This window comes from Crocodylus siamensis, chromosome 8 (genome assembly GCF_052110815.1).
Source record: "Crocodylus siamensis isolate JL-2025a chromosome 8, ASM5211081v1, whole genome shotgun sequence".
NCBI classification, from domain to species: Eukaryota; Metazoa; Chordata; order Crocodylia; family Crocodylidae; genus Crocodylus; species Crocodylus siamensis.
In genome coordinates, this window is record NC_143402.1 from 67,824,817 (window position 1) to 67,837,745 (window position 12,929).

Below are 12,929 nucleotides of genomic sequence, written 5' to 3' on the forward strand. Positions count from 1 at the left end.
ATCAGTGTCACTAAAAAGGCATGAGCAGCAGTGCCAGTGTCTGCACATTGAGTTAGTACCACAGGTATTAAATTTAATGCATCATAACTATGGTGCATGAATGTACGTGTAGACGCACCCACAGTAAGATTTAGTTTCATTTAAGCCTCACAACAGAGAGGTCAGCCAGGGAAGTGAGGTCATGGGAGGCTTTAGGCCAACTCCTCTATCCAGCTGTTTCACTCATTAACGGCATGGCATAATGGCAGAGACCTGTCTGACATCAGGCCAGAAGGCTGACCATTCTCTTGGTAGTGCAAGTACTTAAGCCTTTTAGTCTATCAAGCTAAATTTGGGTTAGGAAGTGCAAAGATCTATGGGCTTGGGTAGGGGTGGGCAAAATGCAGCCCAGGGGCCAGATCCAACCCGCCAGGCCATTCTATCTGGCCTGTGGGGCCCCTAAAAAATTTAGAAAATTAATATTTATCTGCCCCTGGTTGCCTTTCATGTGGCCCTCGATGGCTTGCCAAAACTCAGTAAGTGGCCCTGCGCCTGAAATAATTGCCCACCCCTGTGCTAGGGGAACAGTGCTGTTGTTATAGTAACATGAACTGCCTTGAAAAGAAGGAACAAGTCAAGCAGTCCTAAGCCACTATCACCCAGGTCCAGATTTTATGCTTCTGTGTAAGCTTCAACAGGAAAATGTGGAGAACTGCTTAGGGAATAAAATAGAGGGAGCACACTGTGCATGGGAGTGATGTCAGTGGGCTCAGTCGGTATTTATGTAGAGGTTAATGAACTGTTGGCAGGAGTCCTGGGAAGGGTGACATATTCCCTCGATGTACTAGAAATGAGCACATTCCCTCAATTCAGAAAAGAGTTAATGCAGCCTGTGGGGTGGGTTCTCCAGGACTGCTAGGGAGGGATCTGGTCTCTTACCTAGGATCAGTGTGGATCTATAGACCTGATTGCCCTGCTCCCACCAGATCTAAAATCTGCTCTTCTCCAAAAGAGCTTCAGAACCCCTGAAACTGATCTTTCATCTTCTTTCCAAAGTCAATGTGAGCCACTTTTTTCTGATTTCAAGTTTTCAACAGAAAAACAAGGGAAGTGAAGGGTAAGGAACATAAAAGTTATTACCATAAGAGCTCTTTCTTACCCCAGGGGATTGAACCCACAATCCCTGGGTTAGAAGGCCAGTGCCTTATCCATTAGGCAACTGGGGCCTCTTTCACAACAAGTGAGCTTTAATATATTTTATTATAGGCTATCCCAAGAAATCATCACTAAATAGCTGCTGCTTGTCTTCCTCGTTATTTTGTTGATAGTGGTCAGTAGGTTGGGTTGGATTTACAATGGACATACTGGCTCACGACACCTTCCTTTTTGTTCTTTGTGGTAAGGCCAACTGTAGACACCACTACTCTCACTTTAACAATTTTTCATGGTTCATTAATGAGCATCTCAAAGACCTTGTCAGCCTTAGGCTGGAAAAAGTAGTTATTTCATGCTGTAGCCAGTATAGTCCAGGAAATAGGCAAAAGGCAGGGATTTTGGTGAGGGAGCTCTTATTGGACCAACTGCATGGCTGGAATAGACTTACACAAGCTATTGAAATCCCAGCCATTAGTTCAATAAAAGATGTCGCCCATAAAAATCTCTGCCTTTCCCCTAGTTATTTCATGACTTCTTGAGCCAATGGCGCTGGAGCTGATGGAAAACTCTTGACTTATATAAGCTTTTTGCTTCAAACATTAACGACTTGGTTCTCACAATACCTCCGTGAGCTAGCTAGGTAGTGCTCTTATTGCAGGGGTGGCGGGGGAGAGAGGCAAATGACCTCCCTATGATCCAGTATATACCATAGCCCACATGTGCACACATACTTAATGCTATCCCTGTAAGAAGATTCAGTGAGGCTGTTTGTGTGTTCAGGGCACAGAACAGTTAAATATGGAGCTGTGAGTAGTGTGTGGCAGGTTTGGTGCTTCTGCCACTTTAATAGTAGGTAGGTTGGGGCTGAAGCAGCCTGCAGGTGTGGAGTAGTCATCTGACCCAGGAGGAGGGTTGAGTTAAGGGAGGATATAAGCTCAGGTCCTGGAATGACACAGCAGTAACATCTTGGAGCCTGCTGAGAGAACACCCTCTCAGCAGGATGGCTGCAGTTCTCAGCTTGGAGAATAACCCCTAAAGCAGTCTGGGTGTTTTAAGGAGGAACTAAGAGGAGGAGGCAGCTCCTAGAGACCCAGGGAGCAGTCCAGAACCCAGACTGGGGGACTGAGTGTGGGACTAGTGAGCGTCTAGGAACCCCAGAGAAGGGGCTAAGTCAGGGGCGGGCAATTATTTTGGGCGGAGGGCTGCTGAGTTATGGTAAGCCATTGAGGGCAGCATGACAGGCAGCCCAGAGCAGATAAATATTAATTTTCTAATTTTTTTAGGGGCCCTGCGGGTCAGATATAACGGCCTGGCAGGCTGGATCTGGCCCCCAGGATGCATTTTGCCCACCCCTGGGCTAAGTGGAAGAGAACATTAATGAGGATGCCATCTGCAAAGCATGGGGCAGTGTAGAGTTGGAATGGAGCCATGCAATTAGCCCATAAGGCAGTGACCATAGCACCTGATGCTCATTTAAGAGAGCAATTTAGGAAGCCCTGGGGCAGCCTCCCTCATATAAAAGTAAAAAAATAAAAATCAAGTTGTAACAGGCAACTGGAGGTGTGATTGTCTACAAAATGGGATGGGGGGACTCCACGGGCTTCACAGCCAGCTCTGGAAGGACACCCTGTTCTCAGTCACCAATCCAAGAAACAAAGCTGTATGTTTAGCAATCTAAGCAGAGTGAACAAACTATAGGTAAGAAGCAGGCAACTCTTCTTAGCCAATGGATGGTACTTACTACCATGGAGGCCTTTTTCTTCAGTTTGGGAACTAGGAATGAAAAGGTGAAAAGGAATGAATTTGGGAAAACCCCAAATGTAAGATCACCACATCTTATGAGAAATGCTTCCTTTTTTAGAATAGTTATTCAAATTAATTGGAGAAGAATCTCTTACTATTGATGGTTAGGCTAGTACCCAAGGACTCCAATCAAGGATCAGATTTACTTATTGTAAGTTTGTGCAGACAATAATCCCTACCTGAGAAATCTATGGTTTATCTAGACAGTGTTTTTCAACCACCATGGGGTGACGTGTGATGCTTTTAAGGGTGATGTACAATAATTAGCATTGTTAAGGAAGCACTTGCATAGGATTCACAGGATAAATCCAGAGATTTCATGTCGGAATCCATAGCATCAAAGATATTCTGACATATTGTAGGCTTTCTAAATTCTCCACAACAGAAGAACTGCTTTTATTTTTCCATAGGCAAAGACCAAGTGAAAGCTAAGAGCTGGCATTTTTGGAGGGATCTGGTGAGTTCAGTGAGGGGTGCCTTGAGTCTAAAGAGGTTGAAAGCCACTGGCCCAGATACTCCTGATAAACGTGCTTACCCTGACAGTTTTATAAATTAACTTTAAAAATATGCAACACTTAATTCATGGGTGAGAACTAACTGACAGAACTAGATGAGTTAGAACTAGTTAAAAAGACACACTAAACCCAAAAGAAAAAAAAAATTAGAAGCTTTCTTTTTCTGATGCTAATGTTTAAGTAACATCTGTAAGATTTCTTGGTCCATTATCTGTTTATTGTTGTGCCCTTGATAGTTCTTGTGAGCAGTTTTTGCTTGTAGGAAAGAGAGACTGGAGTGCCAGGTCCATCTATATCTTGCTAACGCTTTCTGCTATTTAAATCCCCAAACCCATGACTTTTTGCTGAAAGACTGATATTATTACTTGCATTTTCAGGTGCAGAAGCTGTTCTCAATATGAACACAGAAGGATTAATGATAGGAGCATGGGGAACAAAAGAAAAAAAAATAGTTATGGTAGATGGTAAAACCTAACTGTCTGCTTTGTCCTAAAACTTGCGCAACAGCTTCTTTTGCAAGCTTAATATTTTTCCGTTAGTAAAAATAGAATTTTGCTGTATGTACAAAAAGCAGATGTTTAAATACTTTATTTACATTTTTTTGAGAAACAACCCCCCCAACATTTTAAATGTAGTCCGCAATGCTATCTAGCATTCTTTTCAGCTTCCAGGGGAACCACTTTAAAGAGAGGATATCAAGGGAATTCTTTCCAAGTTGCTTTCAGTCAAAGTCTACACTCCTATCTTGTTTTATGGCTGAGCGAAGCTTTTTCTGTCGTAGTCGTTCGCGATTCATTTTCTCCACCCTAAAAACGCAGTGAGAAAATACCTCAGTCTACTCAGGAACATTTAAAATTAACTATTGTTCACTGTTTGTATCAGCATGGGGCACACAATGTTATGCACTATCCACACACACCAAGGCAGGCAAACTCTGGTCCTTCTATATTATTTAAGAAAGCAGCTGAACTATACCAAGTTCAACTGCCTTAAAAGGGGTAAACAAGTTTCTAGTTTAACCCCCAAACAAGATTATCAGGGTCAGTAAAATTCTAGATTCCTTCAGTCAAGAACAGCATTACACTGCTGGCTACAGATATTTGCCTTCCTGTAGGGCATTAGGTACTGGTCCATGCATGTGGAAATAGGCATCAGATTCTGATATCTGGTGATCTGATCTCTTATGACAAATCCTATTATGGTGAATGATGCATTACAAGAGATGCTTTAAAATGGTTCTGATCCATAGCTCACAGTAAAGTGCATGTCTGTTAGAACCAGGTAACAAGATCAGCATTTTAAACAAATGGCATTCTGTCACAGTCCCTCAAAGACCTTCCTAGCATCATTCAATTTTCTTTCTTGCCCATCATTGGGGTCGAGAAAATTTTGAAAGTTTGCAGGTTTAAAACTGCCTGCAAACTCAAAACTAGCCTGAATAACTGGATTAGGTCTACATGGATTTAAAGTGCAGCTCCCTTTGTTTCTTTTACCTGGCTATGAGCATCTCAGAAGTCTCCTTGCGTTTCACTTGAGGCTTCTCTGTGGCCTCTAGAATCATGTCTCTAATCTTTTGCAAACAATCAGCCCGATTCCTCATTTGGTAGCGGCTCACTTCAGAGTTTATGATGAGATCACCTGATTTACTGATCTTATTCTTATGCTGAGGAAAAGAAAAAGGAAAAATAATTAACCACAAGCCCTTGGTTCTGTTTTTGCCTCTCCTGGTCTGAAGGATGTAAAATTTCCCAAACTATGTTTGGGAGGGAATGGCTGACAATTACCATCACAGCTATCTTCTGCCGCACATCTTCTGGAATCCAGTCAGCAGATGCCAAGTGGAATCTAACTTCTGCTTTGCTATTTACTGTAAGTGAAAAAGGAGAGTGGGTTATTTCACCAAAGCAGCTCACTTGAAGTGCCCTCTCACAGAATGAGTAATCAAAAGCAGCTGCCGCTGTTGACATCCCAATTCCAGTGCAAGCAGTTTGCAGGAGCAGATAATGGTTAATAACTGTTGTACTCTTGTTCTGCTCAAATTACTCCACAGTTAAAGAAAAACAATCCCGGTATTTATACAGACTCCTGAAGAATAGGAAGCATGAAATAAATTCTAACTTCTACTTCCCATAATACAAAGAAGAAGTTATTTAAAGGGAAACACCCAGGTAGAACTGGATATAATAACTCTTTTGTTCTTTGAAAGTTTAGAAAAAAAAAATGTACTTTTGACTACAGTATTTAGGATATTGACTTTCCATGTGTCTTAGCTTGTTCAATGAAAGCAGATTGGCATGTTTCATGTTCAGTTTCTTGGGAACCATCCTAGTGCAATGATCAGGCTGAAAACAACAGAGGAGCTGGAAGCAAAATCATTTTCACTGGATTAAGTCAGTCACACATGTTGCCATCAGCATCCAGTTTTGTAAAGGCTCCTTCTCGCAAAACAGAAGGGTACACTGACTTTGACCCAAGTATCCCTTTAAATTCTTAACGGTCACAGAAAGCAAGAAACCAGGGTCTTCAGTTTGATGAGAATTGTATTTAAACTAGAAAGCAGTAGCAATAGCTACGTTTGGTACGCTGTTGTTAGGCAGTGCTATATTTTCTGTACCTTTGTTAACGTTCTGGCCTCCAGGGCCACTGCTCCGGCAATAGGAAATGGACAACCTGTCTGGAAGATAACAATGGAGATGTATTTAATTCACAGCAACATTGACTCCTAGTCACAGAGAAGCAGAGAAGAGGAAGTTCTAAACCGGTGCTTGGGAACCCTAGTCCAAAAAGACAGTATTAACTCAGAAGCCATACTGATTCTCTCTGATGGAGACTGATAGTTTCTCAAGTGCACAGACAATTGCAACATACATGCTTGGATGTTTCTATGCCCAGGCTCCCTGTTCTGTTGCAACGAAGTGCAACTGGAGATTAAATACTCACTTAAGGCTTGATCCCAAACCCTAATGAAGTCAGGGGGAAGACGACTCCCATTGACAGCAATGGGGTAGAGATCAGGATGTCAGTTCTTAAACTGAATATTTTGAGAATTCCCTTTACAGCTCTCTCTCACTTGAGTTCAGGAAGCCTGTGACCAGGGGAAGTAATATTTTCAGTTTCAGAGTTTTAGCCCTAGTCTCACTGCTTTCTGTTAAGTTTGTGGTTCTCTTCCTTGAGTCCTACTTAGCCAAGTCATTCTGAATTGTAATTGCTTGCCTGCATTATTTCCCTCATCTCTCCCATTTTCTGTTATACCACAGACTGGAAGAGAGTCTGTATGATGTTGATAAGGTACAAAATAGAGGTGCTGCTCCCACTCTATCATTCTGTCACTTCCCTCCAGTGTAATTATCTTCCATTCATCAGTGCATCTTGTGCACACCATTTCCTGTACAATCCATTCCTTTTCTTTAATTGGCAGATTTCCAGAGCTAATAGAAGCTGTGGTCTTAGCAAAGTTAACGCTTTGCTAATGATTTACCACCATTTGCTTTTTACACAGATAATTGAACTCTCTCAAGCCATAAAAATAGTCTGATTGATTTACCAGAAGCTATCAAAAGAACTTCACTGAAAGCATTTTGAATAAAGAAAAGGAATTTCTCCTATGTGCTTGACTTACCCAATGGAATATCAGGGATGGTTTGTTGGGTCCGATCCTATAAAAGATGCATGTGATTAAAGCAACTGTGGCCTGATGATAAAGCAAGAATTTGTGCTCTAAAATGCATGTAAAGAGCCCAGGTTAAGTATATATATAAGTGTATAAACGATTGGACTAAAATTATCTGCTCATCTGCTGTGTAGTCTAAAGTGCTCATTCTCCTTTTATTTCTTGTTAAGAGATGTGCTCAAACTCTGCGTGGCCCAGATACTGCCCTACACAGTGGTGCTCAATCTTTTTCCCCACGGGCCAGCCAAGTGGTATGGAGCTGACCTGCAGGCTGAAATAAGCCCTGCATGCTAAGATCGGGACCTGCACTATCCCTGTGGGATGGAATTGAGCCCTGGGGCCTTGTCCTGCCCCTGCTTGGCCCTTGTGTGCCAAGATCAGGGCCTGTCTGCTGAGATCAAGTCTACACTGCCCTGCATCCTGGGACTGGGCCCCCAGGCCACCCCTGTGACCAGCATCAGGACCCCATGCTGCCCCTGCATGCATGCCCTCTGGCCTGAGGGGGTTCCCTGCGGGTCTAGAAATTCATCAGCTGGGAAGTGATGCTGTCACGCCCCGGCCACTGAATTTCCAGACCTGGGTACAGCTCCGCAGGCCAGATCATGTGGTGCCAGGGGGTGTATCCGGCCCGTGGGCCAGGTATTGAGTACCTGTGCTCTACAGCCTTCTTCTCCCCAGGTCTTTTCCTGCTAGATACTTTTTGCTGTTGTTTCTGGGGTTGGCCATCAGCCCTGCCAGGCACTTCTCATGTGTTGGTCTAGTTGGGCCTCATCCAGTCCCTAGATTGTGGTGCCTCATCTTGTCACCAGGATCCATTGCAGACTCGGGGCTAAGCTCCCCGCCCCTGGCAGATGTGTTTGTTGCCATGGCCCCCTTTATCCTGTAATGCCCAGGCTAATCCAGGGTCTCCTGCCTGCTCTGTGCCAGGCTCCAGCTCTGTTCAGACCCCATCCCCTGCGGGTGCAAGTGGGATGCAGCAAAGCAGGCAACAGGGGTCACTACCTGCTCCCTACTGCCCCGCCCCTGGCCCCACCCCCTGCAGATGTTGTCCCTCCCCTTCCTGTCCCCTCCCCCACACTCCCACTCACCCCGTCTTGCTCCGTCGCGTCGCCGCCGCCCTGCGCCGGGTAGAGCTTGTCCAGGCTGTACTCGCTCCGGAACGCGCCGGCGGCTCGGGCGGGGGTGGGGGGGCGGAAGACTACGGGCCCGACCCGGCCCAGGCACCGCAGCACGCGCGCCGCCATCTTGGTTCCGGCCGCGTCCTCCTTGTAGCGTCCCGCCGGAAACGAAGGCTGCGTCGCAAAAGTTCCGCAGCAAGTCCCTCCTCCCTCTGCCCGGCCCGGCGTGACGTCATAGCGCGCTGACGTTGCGGGAGGCACGGGCCTTGCAGTTCAATATGCTGAGGTGGCCGCGCAGTGGCGCGGCTTCGGGGTGGGCTGGAGGTAGGGGAAGAGGAGGGGGAGCTCTCTGGCTTTCACCTAGAGGGGCAGCGGCGTGGCAGTGACGTCATGGATCTCTGAGGGGCGTCTGCAGTGACGTAGCTGGGGGAGGCATGATGTCATGACGTTGCCTCTGGTTTTCAGCTCTAGGTCTGCCTTGTTGGCTCAGGGCACACTTGGAGCTGTCCCTCTGAAGAAAGACTGGAGCTGTCGACCAGTCACCGAGGACCCAGACTGCCGCAGGGCGCAGTGTCGGGTCCCCCCAGATTCCTAATGGTGCAGGCTCGTGGGACAGCCGCTGGTCTGGAGAACGGGTGGTCGACGCCGCCTGCAGGCCCCACATGCCTGTGGAGCTCTCTAGAGCTCGGACACTTTGGTGGCAGAGGAGAGGTGGCCGTTGATAATGCTGCCCTCCGCTGCTGCCAGGTTCCCCTGCACCTCTGTGTTGGGGCTGGGCCAGACTGTGCCCCCTCCCCCCAAGGGACAACACCTTTTCCCCCTGCAGAGCTGAATCGGGGCCAGGCTGCCCCTACCCCAGCTCCCATTGGTGATGTGCAGCCCCTGAGCTCAGCGGTGCACCCCCTGGAAGAAGTGCCACTGACGCTGCCAATGGTGCCTGCAGGCAGTGGCCGCTCGCCACCTGTCCCATCCCCCCCCGCCGACACTACCGCAGACATCTGCGGGAGCTCCCTGCTCGCTCACAATGCCGCCTGTGGGCAGTTGCCATGCCCCCCAGCCTCCGGGGCGTGTGTTGTTCATGCCAGCTCCTATCCATGTGGCTGGATGAGGCCTAGCTGCGCCTGCCCTGGGCACTGGGTTGGGGCCACTGGCTGGATCCAGCCTGCGAATGGAGCGGGCACTGCCCGTCTGACCCATCAGGAAACAAGGTTGAGCACCACTGATCTAGAGTGTTAAGGAAAACAGCAGTTATACCAGAACTTGAGTATTGGGAACACTGGGACTACAGTAATAGCTTCAATCTAAACAGCTGATGTTAATATGACTGTTATTTTGGGCCAGTCATAGAATAATTTAGAATAGTCTCATTTGGAAAGAGTGAGCATGTGAGTATATGTACCACCTTTCCAGAGGAAGGCAAAACCTCCTGTAGTCCATACCAATTAGAAGAACTCTTGATTTTAAATAGCAGGATGAAATAAAAAATGGATGGTTCAAAGTGAGCAGAAAGGCTGTTACGTAAGTGGAGACATGCGCAAGAAAGGTTGGAGGTTTTGGGTCTCTTCCCTGATAATCACTGTGGAGACAGCATACCCAGCCCCTTGGGAAAGGAGTTAAGTGCCTTATGTTCTTGTCAAACAGCCCATTGTGGCTGACACTAAGTAGTCATGATGGGCCGTGGAGGGCACCACATTTTGTTTTAATTTAATCCATATTGTATTGTTGCAGTGCTCCTGGGGGGATTCTGCTCTCCTGCCCCCCTCCAAATGAAGCAGATAACTAAATGCTTTAGGAAGGAAACAGACTCCTCAGAGAGGAATCCTGCCATCTGGCAACCTTCATCTCAAGCAATGAGTGACTAAATATTTGTGATTGGGAGCCATGGGGGTGGAGAGGAAATAGCTGAAGCAGGGTGACTTGTTTTACTAACTGTTGTTAAACCATGTCAGCATTATTGTTTCACTGGCTCCATATGCCAAGAAGGCCTCTTCCTGCAGCTGGCTGGGGTGAATAATGACAAGCCTGAAGGTGACTGTGGTGACATGATTGAACCAAAACTTTTATGTCTTTTCTCTCCACCCTCCTCCTTCACTTTGTGTCACACATTCACAGAAGTTTAGGGCTGGAAGGGATCTTGTGAGATCATCGGGTCCATTCCCCTTGCTCTGTGCAGGAAAGACTGCTGGGGTCAAATAACCCCGGGGGTGTGAGTCCAGTCTCCTCACCTGCAGTGGGCTTGAGGGGAGTCGCTGTCCCCTGGAACAGGGCTCTGCTATGCAGGGCTTCTGTGGCCTCTGGCTCGGCCCTGTTGGCTGGCTCAGTAGCCTGAGCACCATCTGGCTCCCTGGACTCAATGTTTTGCTGTGGGTCGGAGGCCTCGGCTGCCTTGTGCAGCACCAGGCTCAGTCCGCTCCTGGACCCTCCGTGCAGCGCCTCCTGCACTGAGCTCCCGGCCTCATTCTGGGGGTTGAGGACCTGAGCCGCCCAAGTGCTCCAAAGGTCCTACTCTGTGCACCGTGTCTCTGGCTGCACGCCAGAGGTTGCAGACATGAGCTGCCTCACGCAGCTCCCAGGGTCTGGATGTCGTGCTGCACGCCGACAGCCTAACTGCTGGAGCTGTCCACTGTTCCCTGCTGAGAGAAGTCTTCAGGGGCGCTTCTGGGCTACTGCTTTGCCCTGCTTTTCAGCTCTTCTAAGCCCCTCTCCTCTCTGTCCCGGATGTGTTCCCCTCATGCTGGGTACACAGCTCCTTTTATACGCTCCAGGGCTCCGCCCCTGAAGTCTTCAATCAGGTCCAGATGCGGGGGGACTCCTTTCCCCCGCCACTCAGGAAAGGGGGGTGTGACTTAACTCCTCTTGCTGCCTCCTGATTGCTGGAAGGGCTCCACCAATCAAAACAGCAGGATTTCAAGCCTGAGACTCAACCCAAGCTCTAAAAGTCAAGCCTGCTACAAAACCATTGGTTTCTGAGGTTGTTTAAAAAGCTGGGTTTTTGGTTGTAGCCATGTTGGTCTAAGGCAGGGGTGGGCAAAATGTGGCCTGAGGGCCAGATGTGGCCCACTGGGCCATTTTATCCAGCCCGCGGGGCCCCTAAAAAAATGTACAAAATTAATATTTATCTGCCCCTGGCTGCCTGTCATGCAGCCCTTGATGGCTTGCCAAAACTCAGTAAGCGGCCTTCCGCCTAAAATAATTGCCCACCCCTGGTCTAAGGACATAGGCAGGCAAGGTTCATTGAGTAGATGTGATATCTTTTATTAGTTCAACTGAGTAGTTGGATAAAAAGGTCTGACTTTATTAGACCAACTACTCAGTTGACAAACCTTGCTCTGTGTGTGTGCGAGGATTGGGCTGGGAGAGCACTTGGATGGAGAACTGCTGGAAAAGTTGCAGGTAGCGGAGGAAGTGATGTTGGTGACATGGGAGAAGGCATTCTTCTCTCTGAAATGTCTGTTCATTCTTGGCTTCATTCCTGTTCCTAATTATGAATGCACTTCTGATTCAGGGCATGAACTGATATTAAGTGCGTGCGCCAAAACTGCTGCAGTTTCAGATGCAGCACAAAACTGAGTTCTTGACCACTTGTGCTCCTTAATGATCCTCGAGTAGTTTCGTCAATAAATGTGGATTTTTCTGGCCAAATTCTGATACCGGGAATCAAAGCCCTTGACAAGCATGAAGGTGTCTCATAGCATGAAGGTGACAAGCATGAAGGTAACTCAAATGAAGTTTTCATTGGTTTCAGTAGTGTTCTTCACTTCTTGTCTTAAACTACTTCATACTGACCTGTTAAAATATGCCACCTTCTATTGGACAGGTGGCTACATTTCTGCGGTGTGCAGAGCAGTCATTTTTAGTTTTTGCCTACCTCTTGGTGGTGGTGTGAGACTTAGTTGTTACTAGCACAGCACTTTGAGAGCCTTAGCTATGGGGTGCTATAGAAGTGCAAAGGATTTGTAGGGCATGCCCCCTCTCCCTGTCCAGACCCAATCAAGTTAATGTGAAGCCAGGCAGAGTATGGACTTTCTCTATGCTATGGTAAGTGAGATGCCTCACATTTGCTGCCAGATAAGAGCATGCAGACAGTCAGCTGCGACAAAATAGGTAATACATTGTAAGTTCACACTGGAGTTTATCTCATGGTAACTTGTTTGTGTAGCCCTGGTCTTTTTATATTACCTCTTTGTGGGAATGCGGTTTGCTGTAATCCTCTTTTTAAAGTAAAATCAAGTAGCCGAGAGTCACACGCAGAGACTTACGTATGGCCGGTAATATTTTTGGACACAGAAAAGATGCTCTCAGCACTTTATTGAACAAGCTGCTGATGGACTGCAGCTGCTCTTTTGTTAAGCCAAGTGTTAATAACTTGTCACTTGCGTGAATAATTTTTTTGGAGCCTGTTTTTAAAGTGGCAATCCATTACCTTTGAGTTGGAAGCTTAGCATTTTTACAATTTAATGGACATTTCCAAACTCATAAGGGGGTGCATGTTTTTTGTCATGTGGTTGGTGCTTGTAATTCAAATACATTATCTGTGCATTACATAACTAAACACAGGGATGTAGTCATTCCAGCACAACTCTTCCACTTTCAACCAAGGAGCCTACAGCATTTTCTTGACCTAAATCAGTGTTAGACATTGAGAACAGCAACTGTACTGGCTATACTTGGAATTAAAAGCAGCCACAA

General features: G+C 46.8%; 1 protein-coding gene across 1 annotated transcript; it reads right to left on the reverse strand.

Moving 5' to 3' along the window:
• Window positions 1–4,023: 4,023 nt before the first annotated feature.
• On the reverse strand, window positions 4,024–8,401 carry MRPL58 (mitochondrial ribosomal protein L58). Its single transcript, XM_090061232.1, has 6 exons — window positions 8,211–8,401; window positions 7,072–7,108; window positions 6,067–6,126; window positions 5,237–5,319; window positions 4,946–5,115; window positions 4,024–4,258 (listed from the first exon to the last, which is right to left on the reverse strand). The coding sequence occupies exons 1-6, from the start codon at window positions 8,364–8,366 to the stop codon at window positions 4,174–4,176; spliced, it is 591 nt and encodes a 196-aa protein (XP_089917358.1). The 5' UTR covers window positions 8,367–8,401; the 3' UTR covers window positions 4,024–4,173.
• Between the last annotated feature and the right edge of the window lie 4,528 nt (window positions 8,402–12,929).